Source organism: Myotis daubentonii, chromosome 3 (genome assembly GCF_963259705.1).
Source record: "Myotis daubentonii chromosome 3, mMyoDau2.1, whole genome shotgun sequence".
Classification (NCBI taxonomy): domain Eukaryota; kingdom Metazoa; phylum Chordata; class Mammalia; order Chiroptera; family Vespertilionidae; genus Myotis; species Myotis daubentonii.
Window position 1 is genome coordinate 2,178,667 of NC_081842.1, and position 21,197 is coordinate 2,199,863.

Below are 21,197 nucleotides of genomic sequence, written 5' to 3' on the forward strand. Positions count from 1 at the left end.
CCGCAGGGCCCTGGCAAGGTCAGGCGGCCGGCGAGGGTGGGCCCGACCTGCCCCCGCGCCCCTGCGCCAGGGGAGGACCCGGGAGGCCGCGTGCAGCCCCGCGAGGCCGGGGGTGTGGTGGTGGGGGGCCCTGGACGGGGGCGGGAGCGGCAGGGCGCCCAGCGGGGGGCGCGCGGAACGTTCCGGAACCTCCGTGCGCTTCCGGGGGCGGGGACAGCCCGGATCCCGCCGCCGCCCCGCCCGGAGGAGGGGAGCGTGGCGGCGGAGACGGTTCCTTCGGGCGGGAGTCGTGGGCGAGGGGCGCGCGCGCGGGGAGAGCCCGCAGCGCACGCGCACTCGGGGCGCATGCCCGCCCGCCACCCAGGATGAGACAGAGGGCATGGAAAGTTCCAGCGGCTTCCAGAGCCGGAGGGAGCAGGCGCGGCGGTGGCGGCGGCGGCGACAAGACCTGAGGGGCGTGGGGCCTCCGTGGGCCGCGCCGGCCGAGCCCACTGTGCTGTCCCAGCGCCACGGCGTCGGACCCGCGAGCCCTGTGGGACCGCTCGCCGCGGGGAGCGCGGCTTCCGAGAGGCGGCGGCCGCTTTAAAAGGGGGCGTGGCGTGCGTGGGGGGCGTGGCCTGCGCCTTCAGGGGCGCGCGGTGTGCGCAGCCGCCGAGCCTTTAAACCCGGGCTCGCGCGGCCGGAGCGTGCGTTCCCGCTGCCGCCTCCCTCCCGCCGCTCTTCGCTCCTCGCCGCCCGCCCTCTCCAGCGCCGGGAGCCGGAGGTCCAGTCGCGCGTCGGCCATGCCCCGCTACGAGCTGGCCCTGATCCTCAAAGTCATGCAGCGGGTAAGTGACCTTCCCCTCAGCACCCGCCTTCCCGTGCGTGCGCCTCGCGGCCGCCGGGCCGCCGCCCCTCGCCCTTCCCGCGGGGCCGGGAGGAGGCCGGGGCCGGGGCGCGGGCGGGGGGCGGGCGTCCGCAGCGAGGCCTCGTGGGCCGGCCGGCTCGGCGAGGCCGCGTGCGCGCGGGAGGCGGGGGTGTGCCCGCGGGCGCGCGGCGCGGGAGGGTGTGCCCGCTCACGGCCGGCCGGCCGGCGGGAGGCGGGGGGCGGGGGGCCGGGCCCGGGGCTGGGCGGGCCGCGGGGTCCAGTGGAAGGTCCGCGGGAGGACACGCGCGAGCGCTCGGCCCCGCTCCCGTTGTCGATCGCGAAGCCGCCTTGTGCCCGCCGCCGCCTCCGCTCCGCCTCCGCCGGCCGGAACCGTCCGCGCCCGTAGAACGGTCTCCAGCGCGTGGTGCCGCCCGCACCTTGGCCGCCCGCTCCCGCTCCCGCTCCCGCTCCCGCCTCCGACTTCTCTTTCCGACTCAGCGACGGCGGTCCCGGCGCCTTTAGCCCCGGTTCAGGCGGCCGCTGCGCCTCCCGCGGGGACGGGGCTGGAGGTAGGGCTTGCAGGTTCGCCGGCGAGGACCGACCTGCCGCCGTCCCGCAGGAGGCAGCTCCTCGTCCCCGTGCCGGGCAGGGACTCCGCCGGCGCCGAAACCCTCCTGCGAGACGCGGGTAACGTGGCGCGGTGCGTGGTGCGTGGCTTGTGTGTGCTCTCTTCCAGGGACAATAAAAATAAAAATAAAAACAGAAATACTACCGCTACGTCTGAACGGCCGGAGCCTGGCTCCCCCGCGCCGGGGACCTGGCGCCTTCAGGCGTGGGTCCTGCTCTGCGTCACTTGTGAGAAGTAGCCGTTTGGAAGTTTGGGGTGAAATGGAGCCCGGAGCCCGGTCCCGGCGCCAGGAACGGGACCGAGCCCCGAGCCCCGAGCCCCGAGCCCCGAGCCCCGAGCCCGGGCGGCTGCAGCCGGTCAGGGAGGACAGGAAGGGCCCGCTGCCTCCTGGTCGGGTCTGGCGTCCCCAAGCTGGCTGTCCCTGAATGTGGGGAAGACACGATGGTGGCGAGGAGCCCCCCTTTCTCCCCCCCTCACCCCCCCAAGAGCTACCGCATAGAGAGAACAGGGGCAGTGAAAAGGAAACATTCTAAACGCATGGAAATTGTTTAAGCCCTCTCGTGTTTTTCCTGTGCTTTTTAGGAGACACCGTAGAACCTGGGAAATGCAGTTACTGAAGTTTCCTTTGTTTACCTTGTTTTGGGGGGAAAGGTCGTCCCTGAAGAGTCCGGGTGTAGGCACACGTGTCCCATCCGCCTTGGAAGTGAGGACCGGACTCTGCCTTGAGCGGGGCTGACTGTTTATTGAAGGATCCCTTACCAGACTCCGTGTGGGGGTGTGAGCTCCTGTGTGGAGCAGGCACTGTTGCTCTGCTCTAGGTCAGCCACACAGCACGGTTGGTTTACAATAGCGATTCCTGCTTTCCTGGACGCCCTCACGGGGGTGGGGGGGGGTGGGGGGGGTGAAAAGCCTTGATGCACAACATGGGAGCTCCTCCCAGGCGGAGGAGGCCAGGACTACAGATAGGAGACTGTAACAGGGCGAGCTCGTGGCGAAGAGTTCCTTGGCCTAAATAAAGATTAAACAACAAAACTCATTTTTCCTTCACAAAACTTCTTTTTAAGTTGGTGGTAAATGTTTGACACACACAAAGACTCGCTGCTTTTGAACAATTTTGCTTTTCAATTTAGGAAAATAGGATTCTGAAATTGGATCAATACTGGGAGGAGAATGGATGGAAAAGTTAACCCTGTGGTGCATTCACTGCAGGGTGCCGCTGTGAGCGGGGCGCCTGAGGAGGCCGGAGGCTCCGGCTCACTCGGCAGCACTTGGCGGTCCCCCTGGGAAGCCTGGGGTAGCTCCTCCATTCGAAGCTGGTATGTTTCATATTTTTAGATTCTGAAATCTATACCTCTTCACAGTATCACCCTTCAAGGTGATGGCTTATTCCCACCACCTTCCCCAGACCGTTTCTGTCTTGGAATCGAGGAAACCTGCGACGTGGAAGTTGGGAGACTGGAGTGTTTCTGGTCCTTCTCTGGTGCTCTGTGCCCGAAGAGCATCCCCGGTCCCTGGAGTGTAGACCCCTCCCTGCCCATTTTTCATTTCCCTGGACTTGTACCGGACTCCTCCACAGCGCGCACCTGCTAGCGGTTTACCTGTAAGCTGGTTGCGGTGTGAGGCGCCCCCACAGCCGTGGATTGGAGACTCGCCGTGTGTGCAGGCACTGGGGTCCCGTGGCCTGGCCAGGCGGAGCACAGACGATCCTTGTGGCTGCAGCGGTGCCGCCACTGAGAAGCCCGGGGCAGTCTCTCCTCGGCCTCTGCTGCTGCCCTTCCACCTCCTGCATTTGGATGTAGAGACCAGTCCCCCCGAGGAGAGCTGTACTTGCAGGTGCCATTGAGCTTAACTTCCATCGTAACGTGTGGATGTAAACATGTCCTTTCTATTTCCCCCAACTTTGAATTCAGCGTGAAGAGTAAGTAAAGGGGGGTTACATTCTGAAATTGAACGCAGTGAAATAGTAGGTGCTGGGAGGGCGGCCTTTCGAGGGAAAGACTGCAGCCATTTGGAAAGATGGTTGCTTAGGCCGTATTTATAGAGGAGTCTCCAGGAAAAAACACTTTGAAAGTGGTGTTCTAGCTGTCCCAGCGTCACAGAGCTTCACTTACTGCCGGGAGCCTTCACCTGTGGGAGGACACGGCTGAGGACAGGCACAGGCTGCAGCTCCCAGGGAGTCCCAGTCCAGCGGCGGGACCCTTTCTAACCGCAGGAAGGGGAGGCCCGTGAGGTGAGAGGCGCAGTCCCTCTCCACCCGTCCTGGCGTGGGGGCCTCAGCAGACGGAGGGTCACGCATTGGTTGGGCTGCTGAGGGCTGAGGAGAGGACTGACGTCCATAGACGTCACTTTGAAAGTAGCTTTAAAGGTTGGTATTTAATTTGCGTAACAGATGAATTGCCCCTACTGTGTAGAGAACTTAGGAAAAGCTGTGTAAACTGGAGGCAGTTCTCGGGCTTGGGATGGGCTCCGGAAGAGGGCTTGTGAGGTGCAGAGCGTCCCTGCAGAGCGCTTGGTCTCCGGCTGCCGGAGGGCGCTTTAGTGGTCCTGTCCTGTGGCGTTCGCCCAGAGCTGGCGTTTGTAGGGCCGTGACAGCCCTGGGAACATGCTCTCTCCTGGCCTTCCTGAGCTACTCGGGCATTTTTACAGGAAGAATTACAGGTTAACGGTTTAAGGAATAACTAGCTTAGTTGCCAAATGAATGCATGTGTATACAGTGAAGCAGCTTTCTATACGCTCTGGTAGATGTTTTCCTAGTAGGAAAACGAGCAGCTACCTACTTTGGCAATCTTAAGTTCTTTTTTTCTTTAAAACATTTCACAAGTTAGGGTTAATACCCCTCATTTTTAATTTTACTGAAAAGCAGGTTATATTTTAAATTTTAAGATAACTCATTGTGCCGAAACCGGTTTGGCTCAGTGGATAGAGCATCAGCCTGTGGACTGAAAGGTCCCAGGTTCGATTCCGGTCAAGGGCATGTACCTGGGTTGCGGTCACATCCCCAGTGGGGGATGTGCAGGAGGCAGCTGATCGATGTTTCTCTCTCATCGATGTTTCTGACTATCTCTCTCCCTTCCTCTCTGTAAAAAATCAATAAAATACATAAAAAAATAAAATTATCTGTTAAAAAAAAAAGATAACTCATTGAAATAGTTCTTCGTAGGCAAAGAATTTTATGATATAATCTGAGTTTAACTTACCACTTGGGTTTTATGTGTTTAAAAATTAAAGTGTAGTGATAGTCCAGTTCCCAAAATGTAGCAAGCAGTACGCTTTCCGACTGTGGGCAAGAGTCCCTTCTGTTTCTCTTCACTCAAGCCTTTTTGATTAGAAAAGCTGGCAGAAGTTTTGTATTTGTTCTAGAGTTCTATCCAGGCCAGGGTCTTCTGAAGGTAACGACTACAAAATGTTGGCATTTTAGACACCTTTTAGACACCTGCCGAGGGTGCTAATGAGGTCAGATGTGGGGCTGACCAGCCCCCCTCATTGGAGCCCTAGCTCATTGGAGCTTGGCTGCTTGGCAACATTTGATGACTAGGACATGGACACATTTCTGCTCCGGGTGGTGGCAGACAAACATTCAAATAGAAACATCTTTGTTCTATCTGTCAGAGGCTGAGTTGGTCCTTTTTTCCCCTCTTATGGGCCCCCCTCAAATAGCTTAGCTTGTCTCTTTACTAATTACCCTTTGTGTTTTGTCTGCTTGAAACTGGACAACTTCAAATGCTTGCCCAGTAATGAGAGACGAGCCTGGCGCATTGAGTGTCCTTGGGATTAAAGTGCTCTTGGGTTACAGCTCATTGCCGGCCAGTGATTGAAGAAGGCGCCCTTCCTGCCCCTGAGCTCGCTAAGGTCCGCGGAGTGGCGGGGCTAAGGAGTCCTTCCTCGCCAGACACGGTTTGTGTTTCTGAAGAAAGCCTGTCAGAAGGGACATTCCACCCTGTGCTTTCTTCTTGTTCATGCCTCACGTTCAACACTGACGTTTATAGGTGTTTAAGTCTAGTATTGACATGCAGACGATTATAAAATCACTTTTGAGAAAACAGTTTGGAAGAAATGAGGGACAAATTCGTATTTTCCATCTAGTGCAGGGGTGGGCAAACGTTTTGACTCGAGGGCCACAATGGGTTCTTAAACTGGACCGGAGGGCCGGAACAAAAGCCTGGATGGAGTTTGTGTGAACTAACATAAATTCACAGTAAACATCGGGCCGTCGTTTGCCCCCGGCTGATCTAGTGCCTGCACTGTAATTGTACAGGTGTGATTTTCCTGTTCAAGATACAGAATACCTCTTTTTAGTGGACGGCAGTATTCTTAAGCACCAGGGATTATTATCAACACATAATTATCTCTTAGGGGAATAAAAATTAAGAAATTAGTAAAAAAAGATTTTTAAGTCCTCATTCGAGGATATGTTTTATATAGATTTTAGAGAGGGGGTTGGGGGAGAAACATTGATGTGAGGAACATCCATGTGAGCCCTGACGGGAAGTGAACCTGCAGCCTTTTGGTGTAGGGACAATGCTCCAACCGCCTGAGTCACCTGGCCAGGGCAGGAATTAGTCAAATATAAGAAGATCATGCAAATTTAATGAAGGTCTGGTAAGTTGTTAATTTACCTAAAGGAAAAATACCTCAGAAATTTGGAAAGGGATAATTACTCCAGTTGCTCTTAGAGTAGGAGTTGGCACACTGTGGCTCACACGCCAGATCTCACTGGCTACCTGTAGTTGTACGGCCTGTGAGCTGAGAAAGGATTTTACATTTTCAAGTAGTTGGGGTGGGGGCGGGGGGAGGAGGAATAAAAAAAAGCATTTTATGACATGAAAATGATGTGAAATTCAAATGTCGGCGTTCATGAACACAGGTGTCTTGGAACATCACCCTGTTCATTTGTTTGTATTTACTCTCTGGTCCTTTATGGAAATTTGCTGACCCTAGTTCAGAGTGTAAGACAATTTCCCAGGTTCAGCATGTCTCTTAGCTTTTAGGGCCCTGTTTCTGACATTTCTGCCTTCATTCCTTCCTTTTCCTCCTCTGTATGTACTATGCCTTTGACCTCCATATGGATGACTTGCCTTTGTTGGTAACAAGCTAAGAATTCTGGCATTTTGTACTTGAACTGTGCTGGTCAGAGCCTCCTGGATGTCCTGTTGGCACTGCAAACTCAGTGTGGTTCAGATTTAATGAGTTGTCTACTCTAAGCTTGTCTTACTTCTGTTCTTGGGTTCTCTGTCCCTGTCCCCTGGAGCTGAACAGCCTTGGTGTCCTCCACCTCAGTCCCATCTCGTCTCCCCTCTGCCCTAGATGGCCACTCCTAGTTCCTGCTTGAGTCCTGCAGTTTCTTACTCGGCTGGTCTCTAACCTGCTCGGGTTCATTGTAAATATGCTCTGAGTGCAAGAAGATACGTTGTTGAGCTACTTGAAAAGAATGCAGTGGAAATGCATTCTTAACACGGAGATAATGCAGAGCATTGTATGGACTATGTCATTGCTTTCGCACAGCCGTTGATAGCGTCCCTAATGCTAAGTCACAGCACCTCTCCTTTCAGATCAATCCCGGCATCCAAGGCTGCCTGAGAGGACTCCAGCCTTTCTTTTTTTTTTTAAACTCCCGCTCCCCTTCTAAAGTTCTGCCATCTCTGCACCAAGTAAACCAGGCTGCTCAGAGCCCGTCACCTCCCTTCGCTCTCATTTTCTCCGGTGCTCGTGTCTCTGATTTTCTTGGAATGCCCTTTCCACGTTGCCCCGTCATCCGCGAACGCCTGCCTCAGTTCATTTTAAACAGCTGCCTAGGGAAGACCTGCGCTGTGAGGACACTGATCTTCCTTTGGGTTTGCATGGGGCTTTCTGTTGTCACCTGGATCGCCTCTTTGTATCACTTAATTGGTGAGTGTTCTTACCTCCTTGGTTAGATGACACATTCCTGAGGGTCAGGTCTGTTTCCTCTCTGTCCTCTGCTCGCACAGCTGTCTCACCAGGGTGCCGACACTGCTCTGTGTGAGCTGGTTCTTGGGTCTGAGAGAGCATCTGACCTCTGCTAGGCAGTTGCTTTCCAGCCGGAGCACTGGGCTTGCACTGGGTGAGCTGAATGCTTGCCAGACATTACATTGGCTTCTAATACTATTTCCTGGCAGGTAACCTTGTTTCCACAATAATAATTTAATTATGTCAATTGTTAAAATGAGAGCAAATTACCCCCCCCCCCCATCCGCCTCCCCTGAAAACCGAGTTGGATTTGTTGGAAAGATTTGATAAAGGTGAGTCACTAAAATAATGGCTGTAGAATTTAGATGTGGCTGCAAATAAGTAAAAGTTGGAGAGGAAAAATAAAAATAGTCCAAGACTCTATGTAGATTGCTTTACAAGGATTTCTTACTAAAAATGGAAGTTGGCCATGATGCATTTATAGATGTGGTGTAGACCAAGCAGAAGGAATGTTACTCTGCAAGGAACTTCATCATCGCTCCTATTCGCCAAGTGCTTTGGCTCATAGTAAGATGGGCAGATGAATGCACATTTATGTGTTAAACTTGTGCAAAATGTTTAAGGTACGTATGCACGGTTTTTTATTTTGCACTTGAGCTTTAATCTGTTCCCTGTGACTTTGGATAGGGTTGTTTTGGGTATGAAAGCTGCTTCAGTGAGTGCTCCGAATTGCGTTATCTAAATGATCGGAGGAACACGAGGTCCCGAGGGCAGATGCCGGGTATAAACAGCCATGGCCATCCTAGAAAGAGCGTCCGAGATGGATCTCACCTGCTTTTGGGTCCTGGCGCCTGCCTCCTAGAGATGTCACCTGTTGGTGACGTGGCATTGGAGGGGGTAGGTGTTCAGTATGTCCTTAAAGTTAGCTTTGGGATCTCAGGCACGTTTTTGAACTTTATTGCTTAGTTTTCCATTTACACTTGATTGACAAAGAGACTCCTGAAGATAAATTTCTTTTATGTAAGTTATTTTACCAGAATCCGAGACTGAGTCAAACCCAGAATATAGTACTTCCTCAATACATATTTGAATTAGAGTCTTAAGCCACACTCTACATAAGAGCTTGCATGCTAAGTAAGCAAGGGCGAGCTTTGCATATTTGATATAGAGTGTGAGGGAGCCTATGAACTCTACCAACTTAGAACAACTTTGTCAGACAGAGATGAGTCATTTACTCAGCAGCCACTGGCCTTTGCGGCACTGTGCCTGGGCCTCCTCTTGCAGGCTTTTGTTCATCTCCTGCCCCGCTTTATTTTTTTAAAATATATTTTTATTGACTTCAGAGAGGGAGAGAGAGAGAAACATCAATGATGAGAATCAATTGATCGGCTGCCTCCTGCACACCCCCTACTGGGGACTGAGCCCACAACCCAGTCATGTGCCCTTGACCGGAATCAAACCTGGGACCCTTCAGTCCGCAGGCCAATGCTCTATCCACTGAGCCAAGCCAGCGAGGGCACCTGCCCCACTTTCTATAACCAGTACTTACAAGACTTAAATGTGTTTTTTAGGTGAGGAGGTTGGGGACAGTGAAGGATAGAGAAAATCTAAAGAACTGAGTTATGTACTTTAGATAGGCTAAGTGCTAAGGTGATCAGAGGCAGGTATGGGAGAAAATCAGTATTTTAAACAGTATTCGGTAAATGTTTGATTCCAGTTGTCGTCCTACTAACACTATAAGGATGACCGCTTTTCAGTAGCATCAACAGATGGAGCAGCTGGTAGAACCTGGCTGATTTCTGTTGCTACGTGGTATTTGCAGTTAATATTTTACTTTTCGTTTTTGATACAGTATTATAAAACTACATTTTTCCTTTTAATTGGTGATTTTAAGAGATTTATTTCATTCCTATTGATTCAGATTTTATTTTTATAAAGGATTTAAAACAGTATTTTACATTATAACACATGTTGCTGGAATGTATATATTTCATTAACATACTTAATTGATTTTTTAAGTAATTATAAGCCAGGAGTACCTGTGATCCAACAAGTTTCAAATAAGACCTTTTCCAAGAGAATATGCATTTTTGATATATATACTTCACTGTCATTTTTTTAAATCCAATTTTATTTCCAATTTGTGACTTTTTTTGCACCTGATTATTTTACTCTGCAGCTGTATAATGGGATGTTGGTGGCAGAGGGTACTGGGACCATGTGAAGCAGACTGAGAAATGTGTGTGTGAGTGTGTAAAAGATGAAGACACAAGCGTGTCGCCAAGAGGAATAGTAATGCTTTTAACTTTTAAACCATTTCATTCTCCTTGGGAGCTGGCATGGTGCAGTGTAAATGTGTTCATGAGTTAATAAAAACTGTTCAACAAAGCTGCCTGAGGAATAGGTTGTGTTAATTCTTTTTAACTATCATGTTTTAAACTGGGTAAGTATGAATGGTTGTCCTCAGCCTTAGATCACTTGGTCATGGTTTGCGATGTGTTAATTCAAGGTGGGAAATGTCGGGTGGGCCAGTGGCTGGGGGAAACGGGTGTGTGGGCGCTGGTGCTTACCACTCCAGTCTGTCACTTCCATGGGAACGTGGTCCTGGTTTTGCCAGCTCCTCCTTTTCTATCCTATTCCTAACCATAACTCCAGGTTTTACAGGAAATTGATTTTTAAGATGTTGGCAACTAATTAAAAGACATTTAAACACCATGGACCAAATGTAATGTATTTGTTTAGATAGAGCTAAGTTCTAATTTAGATAATAGGTTTTGGTTCTTTAAAGATGCCCTTAACTGTCTTCAACCTCTGGCAGTGTGACTTGGTGTCAGCTGTTGGACTGCCACTTTTTCTCTGGGTGTCCGGGTGATTCTGGGCAAAGACGGCTTTGGCTGGAAAGTGGCGTTTTATTTTGCTCGGGGTGTATCTATGAAGTTCACATCAGAGTGTATGATCCATGGTCTTGGAAAAGTATGACCATGGAAAAAGCTAGGTGCTCTTCTTTACAGGCTATGGTACAAAGGGATGACAAAATGCTTTTTGTTTTTTTAATACATTTTTATTGATTTAAGAGAGGGAGGGAGGGAGGGGAGAGAGAGAGAGAGAGAGAGAGAGAGAGAGAGAGAGAGAGAGAGAGAAAGAAACATCAGTGATGAGAATCTGATTGGCTGCTTCCTGCACATCCCCTACTGGGGATTGAGCCCGCAACCCCCAGCGTGTGCCCTGACCGGAATAGAACCCAGGACCTTACAGTCCGCAGGCTGATGCTCTATCCACTGAGCCAAACACGCCAGGGCAAATGCTTTTTTTTTGACCAGGCTTCACGTTTTCATAGAATGGAAGCCAAGTTTTCCATTTTGTCCTTTTCACTTTCCCACTCACTCTAGATATGTAACAGCAGATCACAGATAAACACACAGGTCCACTTGTTCATCCACCTTCAAGTCCAGGGACAATTAGTCACTTAGTCCCCCTACCATTTTTCTGGGGTTACAGGTCCCTAGTTCCTACCCACTTTGGGAAAACTTGGTAGAGGTTGGTGTGGATGAGAGCTTCCAGATGAAATTGCAAGAGAAAGCGTGGCCCCAACAGCAATATCTTGACCTGGAACCCTCAGTGCTCATCAACTGGCATTTGTCTGTGTCTACCCCAGAATGAATCCCTGGTTTTGTCTTTGTTTGGAGTTAAGTTTTTAAAGCACTCTTCTCGACCCTCCCCGGGCTGTTAAAACACTTGAAGTTTGTCAGGTGAGGAATTCCAGGCACAGCTGTAAGGGGGGGTGGGGGGTGGGGGGAGGGTAGGCCAGACATCTGCCTGCTTTCAGTTTGTGTTCAGGTGCCCGATGTGCAAATTATGAATATAAAACATCATTCAGTACTGGTTTAGGTTCATGTTCAAAGGTGAGTTTCTGTTGAGTGGAAAGCTAACTTTGGGGATAGGATCTTTGCCAGGCAAACGGTACAGGAAAGATGTACTTCAGTGTCCTTCTAAAAAATGACTGGAACCCGTTAAGGAACTACATGACCCAGTAGTAGACGGTTTTGCTTTTCTTTCGCTCGTGCACTGTTACCTTCTGTTCTGTTAGCATTTTCATGAGAAAGCGGTGTCACGCTGCCTTGCTAACCTTTGGTACCAAGTTTCCGTCAGGGACGGTCCTAAGTCTGCAGACGCTGGTGGCGCTGTGGGTCTCAGGAATGTGTTCTCACCTGTGAACGACAGCCAGGAGCTTTTGCAAATTCAGGTTAAGAAGATTAACATGAAGAAAAGAAATTCCTCTTAATACCATTTCTTTATTAAATATTTTATCTGATTAGGATGGAATAATTGGAAGCTGTAATTTCAAGGTCTTCTACCTTTGACATCCAATGGAAGTGGTTCTGATCCTTGGGAAAATTAGAAAGTTTAAAAATATTCCAACCAAAAGTGTTTGCCTGAGGAAATATCCCAATTCTAGGACCTTTTATTATGACTTGGCCTCCTTGGAGAGTTAGAGTTGGTCCACCAGGAAAACTCTTGTGTTTACATTTTTGGCCTCAGTCACATGGAAAAGTCAGAATTGTTATCTGGTTTAGGAATCGTTTTTCTAGGGACGTGAAGTTGGAAGCCAGTAGGATGAAGGTGAACCACAAATGGGCCTGGTGGGATGTTCTCCCTCTCTCACCTTACGGTCTAAACCTAGTTCTCAGGGGCTGTGTGTTCTGCCGGCTGAATCAGGGTTAGAGAGAGTGGTCTCCTTTTATAGAAGAAAAAACAACAGGGTGTCACAGCAGCCCAGGAAGCGCTCAGCAAGGCTCCCCGGGCCACCTCCACCCGGCAGCTGCCGGCTGGTGACAGCGTCTGCAGAGGAGCCACTGCGATGGAGGAGGTCTCACAGGACTTAGTGCCTACCAGGGCCAGCTCTGGCGTGTGTTAGGGAATGCGGGGTGACCAGACAGCCCCAGTTTCGGGGGAGGCTACATTCTAGGAAGGAGACAAACCAAATGCTACGAAGAGAAACAGCCCGCTGAAGGGGCAGAAAGGGAAGATTTCCTTTTCATTGGTGTGCTCGGGTGAGGGGAGGGCGCAGGGGGCGTTCGCTGGGCCTGGGCTGGGAGCCGTACCCACCATGCTGTTCAGCAGGTGTGGCTCTAAGCCTTCGGCCAGCCTTCCCGGAAGAGCCCAGCGTGGGAGGGTTCAGTGCTGTTCGCCCCTCGGCCTTTTCTTTTGGTTAAGCCTCACCTGAGGCTATTGTTTCCATTGCCTTTCAGAGAGTGGAAGGGTGGGAGGAATGGGGAGAGAGAGATGTCCATGTGAGAGAACGCATCCTCTGGTTGCCTCCTGCACACCCTAACCCGGGGTGGGGAGCAAAACTGAAACCCAGGTAAGTGCCCTTGACCAGGAATTGATCCCGAGACCCCTCACCCAGTGTAAACAGTTAACTAACTTTACCAATCTTTCTTCAGCTCCACTCCCCTCCCCATTTTTTGCTGGATTATTTTATACATTTTTAACTTTACCTATTACTTATTTTTAGTGTCCAATCTCTTTTAGTACAGAAAGGGTGCAGTGAAAACGAATCCACGTGCCCAGGCCCTTGGGGGGGGCTCGGAGCAGTCAGTCCCTCCGCAGGTTCTTGAGCTCTTCCTCTGGGTGGAGGCTGTGCCTCTGCTCCCCCCACGGGCAGCCACACTGGGGGAGCCTCCGGTGGGGAGGGTGGGCACTCACCTGGCAGGCTCTGTGCCTGGGACACAACGGCATCGCTCCCTCTTCATCCTCCTCAATGTTGCTTTTTATTTATTATTTTTTAAAATATATTGATTTTTTTACAGAGAGGAAGGGAGAGGGATAGAGAGTTAGAAACATCGATGAGAGAGAAACATCAATTAGCTGCCTCCTGCACACTCCCTACTGGGGATGTGCCCGCAACCAAGGTACAAGCCCTTGTCTGGAATCGAACCTGGGACCCTTCAGTCCGCAGACCGACGCTCTACCCACTGAGCCAAACCTGTTAGGGCTCAACTTTGTTTTTTAAATGTAAACCTTTGGAGGATTTGCAAGAATGGTTCAGTGAACACCTGTGAACTTTTTGCCTGGATCACTATTTGTTAGAATTATCCATATTTTAGCTGCACCATTTGAAAAGTAGGCATGTTGACATGCCTTTCTTAGGAATAAGGGCTTTCTTAACCAAAACAACCATTGCACAGAAATTGGACATTGATTCAGTATTATTTTTAAATGTTCACTGTACGGTCAAGTTGATTGTTATTTCAGTAATAACCTGTAGTTTTAAAAGCCAGTTTTCACTGAAGGCTTGTGCATCTAGTTGCTTGGCCTCCTTGGTCTAGAACAGTCTCAGGCCTTTGTCATTCACGACAGTGGCCCTCTGAAGAGGACACCCACGGGCCGCAGAGCCCCTCAGTTTGGGTTTGACTGGTTGCTCTCTCATCGGTGGAACATCGGGCGGGAGCACTTCCTAGCGGGTCGGTTTGTCCCGCTGTTGATGTGAGGCAGTCATTTCATGTAGGTTTTACCCGTCAGATTGTTCCATGTACATGTACTTTTTCCTTTTGTAACGAGTAGGGGGTTTATGGAGTGATAAGTTTGAGACAAGATTCTTTCCTCCAACTGTCTTCCACTGGCTTTAGCATCTGTTGAGGATTCTGAAGCAGTTATCAGTGCATTACTGTAAAGCAAATGCAGATATAAAATTTCACCTGTAAATATTTCATATGTGTCTAAAAGATAAGGCCTTTTGAAAAAGACAGCCATAGTGCCTTTATGCAACCCTTAACGTCTAGTCCAAGTTCAGATTCCCTGATTGTCTCCATTGTTTCTCCATGGTTTAATGGAATCTGAGCCCAAACAAGGTCAAGACCAGTGGTCGGCAAACTGTGGCTTGTGAGCCACATGCGGCTCTTTGGCCCCTTGAGTGTGGCTCTTCCTAAGCCTTAGGAGGACCCTAATTAAGTTAATAACAGTGTACCTACCTATATAGTTTAAGTTTAAAAAATTTGGCTCTCAAAAGAAATTTCAATCGTTGTACTGTTGATATTTGGCTCTGTTGACTAATGAGTTTGCCGACCACTGGTCTAGACCAATGGCTTCTTAAGTGTTTTACTCTGGCAGTCATGTGCCAGGTAACGATGTCTCGGTCGATGACAGACTGTATACATGGCAGTGGTACACTAGACAGCCCAGGTGTGTAGTGGGCAGTGCCAGCTAGGAGTGTCTCTGTGGTGATTGCACAAAGACACAGTGCCTTTCTCAGAATCTCTCCTGCCTTTAAGTGGCATATGACTGGAATGGCGCCCCCTCCCTTCTCATTTTCTGAGTTTGGTTAGTTTGCTGGTGATTTACTGTTCTGGGTATTTCCTATAATAGTAGAAGAACTTGATTAGATTGAGGTTGCTTTGTTTTGCAAGCGTTCATGAGTGTTCCTGGGTGCAGCCTCCCAGCAGGGCGCGGATGTCCGCCTTTAAGAGAGAAGGTTCGCTCTCGGTGGTGCAGGCACTTCACCCATCCCTGCTGAAGCCCCCTCAGCCTTTCACGGAAGGGCTCGGCACCTGTTGTAATCATGGCCTGGGTTCAGCATCGGGTCGGGTGCACAGGGTAGTTTTCTAACTGCAGCATTCCTTCTGTATTGATCGGCCAGTTTTTCTGACTTGTGTTTATTTCAACTTTTTAGGCGTACAGGATGCTGCTCCAACCAACTGAGCCACCCAGCCAGGGCTATTTCAACTTTTTAATGTGTATCTTTCTGGAAAGTGTTGAAAGGATGTTCCTTATCTTTATTTCACAGAGCATGTTTCTGGATTCCCTTAGTGACCCTGTAATATGTCCTCAATTTTATCATCTGTAAATTGGTATTAATTACCATGCCTACATCCTGGGTTTTTGTGAGGCTGAGATGAGCTGATTGATACATGTAGTGTAAAAACGGTGCCTGGCACTAATGTTGGTAAATACAGTTATTAAAGTAACTTTCTGTCTCGGGAACATTTAACTTCACTCTCGTGGGGAGGTGGAGAAGGAGGGTTCTTCCTAGGCGACGCCAGCAGAGCACTGGGACTGTCTGGAGGGAGCACCGACCTGTCCTGACCGTGGAAATGACCATGGACAGAACGCACTGCCCGAGGAGGCCTGCGCTGTCCCTGCACTGAGGTGGAGGTGACACTCGCAGTGGTGACATAGGAGCACGTTCGGAAGTGGAGTTAGGACAACAAAGGGAAGTGGGCCCGCCTGACGGGGTGGTCGGGATGGATGATGGCGTCAGGCCGGACTTGACTGCATCTCGGCCCAGGAGATGTTTATCTGAACAAGGGCCGTGACCTGCCTCGTAGGCTCCACACGCCCTTCCCAGGGCTGTTGGACGTGCTGAGCCCTCGGTGGGGGGAGATGCCCTCCTCCTGGGCCTGCGGCCTGCCCCCTCTTACTGTTGACTGAGAAGCCCACTGTGGGTGGTAGTGGAGGATGTTGGAAGTTCAACACTGTCCCGTCAGGTACTTCGTCGTTAGCATTTGATTCACCGATTGAACAAGCATTTGAGCACCGGCGGTGTGCATGAGTGTTCCTGACGCAGCCGCATCGGTGAACAACACAGACAAGAACCTGCCCTCGGGGAGTCCGCATTCTGGTGGTGAGGAGACAGCTCAGTGAGTTTTCCAGTAAGTTAGATGGTGTTGAGTGCTATGGAAAAACAGCAGGAGAAGGAGGAATTGGGACGGTTAGGGAAGGTACTTTTGAACAAAGATTTAAATGAGAGGAGCAAGTCTGGTAAATCTGGGAATGGACTTTGCATAGGAAACAAACAGCCTGTGTCAAGGCCCAGAGGTGTGTTTGGTACTGTGTCCACGGTGACAGAGGTGACAGCTCGCCGTGTCAATTAATGCCTGTGGTGGGCCAGGGCCAAGCCTTTGGGTGCAGGTTAAGAGGCTGGGCAGTTAGAACTGGATGAGGTGGGATGTGATTGGACCAGTGTGCTAGCAATTGAGCTGATAAGTGGTCTGATTCTGGATATTTTTGGGGGTAGAGTCAACAGGCTAAGTAAGGATTGATGTGTGTGGGTGAGAGAAGGTGAGCAAGCTGTTCAAGGACAATTGATACTTTGGCTGGAGCAACAGTGAGGATGGGGTTGCCATTCTCTGAGATGAGGCGGACTGAGAGTAGAACAGGTTTAAGAGGTGGGGGCGAAATTATTTCTACTCCCAAATGAAAGGATAGGTGGTCGCAAATACTTGATGCAGTAAGAACTGTGGTCCGTAGGTTTTACTATGAGAACTCTTAGATCTGTGGACCGTGCGCGCCAGTTCTTCAACCTCGTGTCTTAAGGACGTGGGAGTGGGCAGTGAGGGAGGACTGGCTTGGGTGGGTTCACAGAGCTCATGGAAACAGCCAGGAGTCGAAGAGACTTTGGGACTTATTTTTTCACTAAGAGAGAATGAAGGCCGAAGTCTTGGGCTTGAATAGTGAGAACCTGGAGCCGCCTGGTCTTAGAGCTGACTCATCAAGGTTCTCCGGTCTTCGGATTTACTTACCTAGGAAGCCTGGGACGGGACTTCTTTTTATTTTGGGTCTCTTTACTTTCCTGCATTCACATCCATCTACGCATGATCACACACAAACGCCCTCGTTCAGTTTTGCCCTGTGTGCTGTTGGTAGTCTATTTAGTTAACTGTGCTTTTCATCGAAGGTAGGCTTGTGTGGTGACGGCGGGCAGAAGCTATTTAGACAGACGCAGTGCCACTGCTGTTGTGAACACAGACACCTGCACCCTGGCTTCATGGGTTCAGTCTTCTCATCTGTAAAATGATCAGCATAACATACTACGCCCTGATGTTATGAGGACTAAGGTGATGCTCACAGCACTAGGCCCAGTGCCTGCAAGGTGTCAGCTTAGGTCAGGAAGTCTCAGGTTTTAATTTTTCATGTCCATTATTTATAACATCTTCGATAACCGCTTTTTCATGAGGGAATAGTGCTGATCCTCGTGAATTCTTCCCATTAAGAGTTAACGTAGCTGTTCAGATGTTGGGATCATGTGATATGCTGTCAGTGTGCTGTTGCTCTGATATTTCATCTCTCAAAAAAATAGGTTATTGGAGTTTGCTCCACATTCGTGATCCATTATCATCCACAAGCAGCTTCAAAGTTGGCCCCATATACGGCCCTCTGGCCTTCTTTCTCTGAGACTTCTTTAAAAAACAACAACAAGCCAGCACTGTAAGCCAGACTTCTAGTCAATAGAAGCAGGTTGAATGAGATGTCTTGGAGAATGTGTATATGTGTATGAAATGACAAATCTGGTGGTTTATGAACTTTTGTAGGTGAATATTTTATTTGAAGAAATGGTTTACTTGGGATGTGGGGACTAGAAATCCTCAGGATTCAGTTTGACTTTCCCGGAGTTCCCGAAGGGTTTCTTAGATTTCTTGGGTTCTCTAACAACTGGAAGAGCTGAGGTTGTAGGTGTAATAGAAATGTTTTTTCAAAGAGATGTAAGGGCAGACTCTTCAAATGTTTTAGGGACTTACATCATGCGGTTTCATATTGTCCTCAGCTGTGTTTGTGATTTGAAATTGGCTGGACTGATACCAGTTGCATTAGGGGTGCTCATTTTGCTTTAGTGTCACTCATGACCCACGCCATGTCACAGTGAGCCGAGGGTGAGGAGAGCCTCGTTGAGCATGTTCATGCGCGTTCCACGCACCATTAATCTGCTTCACCAGCAGAACTTGCTTTTCTGGGGCCTCAAATCAAGATGACAAAAGGGAAGCAAAGGGTCTGTAAGTAGAATTCTGTATCAGTTTAATTTTTTTTTTGGTGTTTTACTTGAATAAGTTGACTTAAATGGGAACTAATAGTTGATGAGTGGTTGGGAGCCTCTTCAAAATATTTGTGAGAGAACTGTATATTTCATACATTATTTTATCTAGTTCTTTTTTTTATCTATAATGAGGATCCTAGCATGCCTGGTGTGCGGTTGACAGTTTAATTTGAAAGAAGCCGATGATCATCACTAATAGTTTTTACAAGTGGAAGGTAAAGTGACATTCATTGAGCACCTGCCTGTGGCACTGGGCAGTACTCTGTGCTGTCTACATGTTAGTTATTCCTCATTAAACCATCAGGAGCGAGGTAGTGGTTTTATTTCACAGGTGAGACGGTTGAGGCTCATAAAGTCAGGAAATGACAGAGCGCCGACCCCTGCCCAGGGTTCACCTGCTCTCTCGCCCAGGCCGCTACTCATGTCAGCTTTCGGAGGTGCTCACAGCCCTTCAAGGAGTCGCTGGTGAAGTGGGTATTGTCATTGGATCAGAAGATGAACAGGACTCGGCAAGCCTGTTTTCCACGGCGCTGGGTTGGACCTGCTCACATTGTCTCTGGGTGTGTGCTTTTAAAACTCACCTCCAAACTAAAAGCGTTGCTTGGTCACTTTTAGAGTCACTGGACTCTAGCCTTAGCCAGCCCATGTGCCTCAATGAATTTTTTAATGACTTGGAGCCTGATGGCTCTTGTTCTCTGTTTGGTTTTAAGACAGTGGCTTTCTCTGTAGAGGGTGGACATCCGGCCTGGATTTTACAGATTGTCCTAGAATAGTACCCTAGTTCGGAGGAGAAATTAAATGGTTGACCTGGATATTAGAAGGAAGATGTTGGATTTGGTCGTTATTACTAATTATAAGTTGAAGGAATTCAATAGCTGATTTAAATTTGGTCTTACCTGTTTTTCTCTTTCTAGCTGTTCAAACATAGCAAATATGTGTATTTCTTTGGATTCCTCTCTGGGAAGGAGGCCTCGGGGGGTGAGGAGGAGTCTGGTGGTTCAGAACACCCCTGTGTTCAAGATTTGGCTCAGTTTGTTCTGTCCATTGCTGCTAGGGGACCATTTCTTTATACTTTCTACAAATACCACTCTCGCTAGAGAATAATTGTTTTCTTAAAAATGTACTACCAATGAGCCAACCCACATACTTAGTACGGTACCTACTGTCCCACATTTCTCACTTGAGGTTTACTTGAACTGTGAACCAGCTTAGTCCAAGAAATTCAAAACAAAACAAATATAAAAGCTTCATTTTTAGCTGAAGAAACAATTTTTCCATGTGCATTCTTTTTGAAAATAAAGGAATGCTGGATAGTGTTCATTGTAGAGTTGGCCCTCTGTAGCCACAGGTTTTGCATTTGCAGATTGAACCAAAAGCAAATCAAAAATATTTTGGGGAGAAAAACATGCCAGAAAGTTCCAAAAGCAAAACTTGGGCCAGCCACACTAGGCTGAACCCACGAGGAAGAAGTGACATGGAGGCGCTCCCTGCCGGAGCCACATGCAAATGTGGGTTATATGCAAACAGGTTCGGGTATCCCGGGAGCCTGGAACCAATCCCCCTCCACCCCCACACCCAGGGGCAGCCGTTCTGTTGTAGAAATAAATGTTTGCCGTTTTAAAGGGAGAGAAAAAACGTGTAGAACTGATACTGTATATTTTATTTGGAGTCACTTTTAAGGATTGCACAATTTTCTCCTAAAGTTCTGAAGTTCAGAATGTGAAATATTAAGGATTCTCTATTTTTCAACTAAATTGACCTATTTTTGGTTTTGTTTTATTTTTCCTTTTTCAGTCTTTACCAGGTGCTGGTCTCTGGATGGTTTTTGCTTAAATTGGAAAAACCTTAAACCTGCCCCAGACCTGCATGGCACCCGGCGGGGACTGGCGGCAGTGGCGTGGGAAGCGTTTGAGGAAGCCTAGGCGGAAAGTAGACTCGGGGTCAGCTCTGTCCCCCACCCCTCCGCCTGTGGGCCGAGCTGGCCTCCCGCTCACCGTTGTTCTAGAGCAGTTAGAGGGGAGACCGCGCGTGGCCTGGAGTCAGCACTCAGCAGGGAGCAGCACAGCTCAGGCATGCGACTGGACGAGTGGGACCTGCTCTGAAGACAGTGTTGACAGCAGTGCCGCATGGCGACGGGGAAGGGCGCGCTTGTGGCGTTTCTAATAAAAAGCCGCTGCCACAACACACACCCCCCCCAAAAAAAAAAAAAAAAAAAGAAAAACACAAAACCCATTCTGGGTGTTTGTCCCTTCCCGGAAACACAGGGTCTACTGCTGCCACTGAGAAGAGTGACACCCGAAAGGCCCTCTGACCAGTGAGCTGGGCTCCTCTATGTTGAAACAAGAGGCCAAGGGCACGGCCTGCATGTCGGGGGCAGGGAGAGCTCTGGAAGGCAGGGTCTCACCTGCCACAGTTCTCATTCTACGTGAGGACCTGACCCTGTTAAATAACTCCTGTTTATTGGTCATCTGATTAGACTCTTATTAAAAATTAGATGGTTCTTCTAAAAACTATCCAAATATTTTTTAAAAACCAGAAAGTTTTTTGTTGATGGGAAAGTGGACGCGGAAATCTGACTGCCTTCAGGATTTGGCAAGTATGACATGATGGAAACCCCACTTCTGCTGTACCCTAGGCTGTGGGCTATGGCAGCGGCTCCACGCCAGTCATTATTGCCACTGGCTTCTAGGAGGAAGGGTTTGACCACTTGTACAATTATTGCCGTGCTTTATCTTAAAAAGGCATCAAGATGGCATGAAGGCGTTTGCTATCTGGGCAGCTATATGAATGAGGCCCTTTCCCAGCGGTGCGAGGTGTGGGCTGCAGTGTTGAGTACTGTTGTCCATGGTGAATAGTTTGGAAAGAGGTAGCTTTAGTGTCATTTCTAGGACTTGGGTTTGCTACTTAAGAAAAATGCCTAGATTCATAAAGAACGTGCTTTGCCAAGCATAGAAGAACATTTCACTCTGAGGTTGCTGCTGCATGTGGAA

At 49.3% G+C, this 21,197-nt stretch overlaps 2 protein-coding genes across 4 annotated transcripts in view; both read left to right on the forward strand.

The window, feature by feature from the left end:
• Positions 1 to 217: 217 nt before the first annotated feature.
• The window catches only part of MRPS6 (mitochondrial ribosomal protein S6), a 56,905-nt gene continuing 35,925 nt past the window's right edge, over positions 218 to 21,197 (forward strand). The window contains exon 1 of one of the 2 annotated variants that reach the window (XM_059686386.1): positions 218 to 827. In XM_059686386.1, the coding sequence (XP_059542369.1) occupies positions 783 to 827 (45 nt within the window). In that variant the 5' untranslated portion in view covers positions 218 to 782. The remainder of the gene's footprint in view (positions 828 to 21,197) is intronic. The other variant, XM_059686385.1, reaches the window with a different exon arrangement.
• Positions 878 to 21,197, forward strand: part of SLC5A3 (solute carrier family 5 member 3) — a 33,179-nt gene continuing 12,859 nt past the window's right edge. The window contains exons 1-2 of one of the 2 annotated variants that reach the window (XM_059686384.1): positions 878 to 1,730; positions 2,058 to 2,791. The gene's annotated coding sequence lies outside the window, so the exon portion shown is untranslated. Of the gene's footprint in view, positions 2,792 to 21,197 lie in introns of both variants that reach the window. The other variant, XM_059686382.1, reaches the window with a different exon arrangement.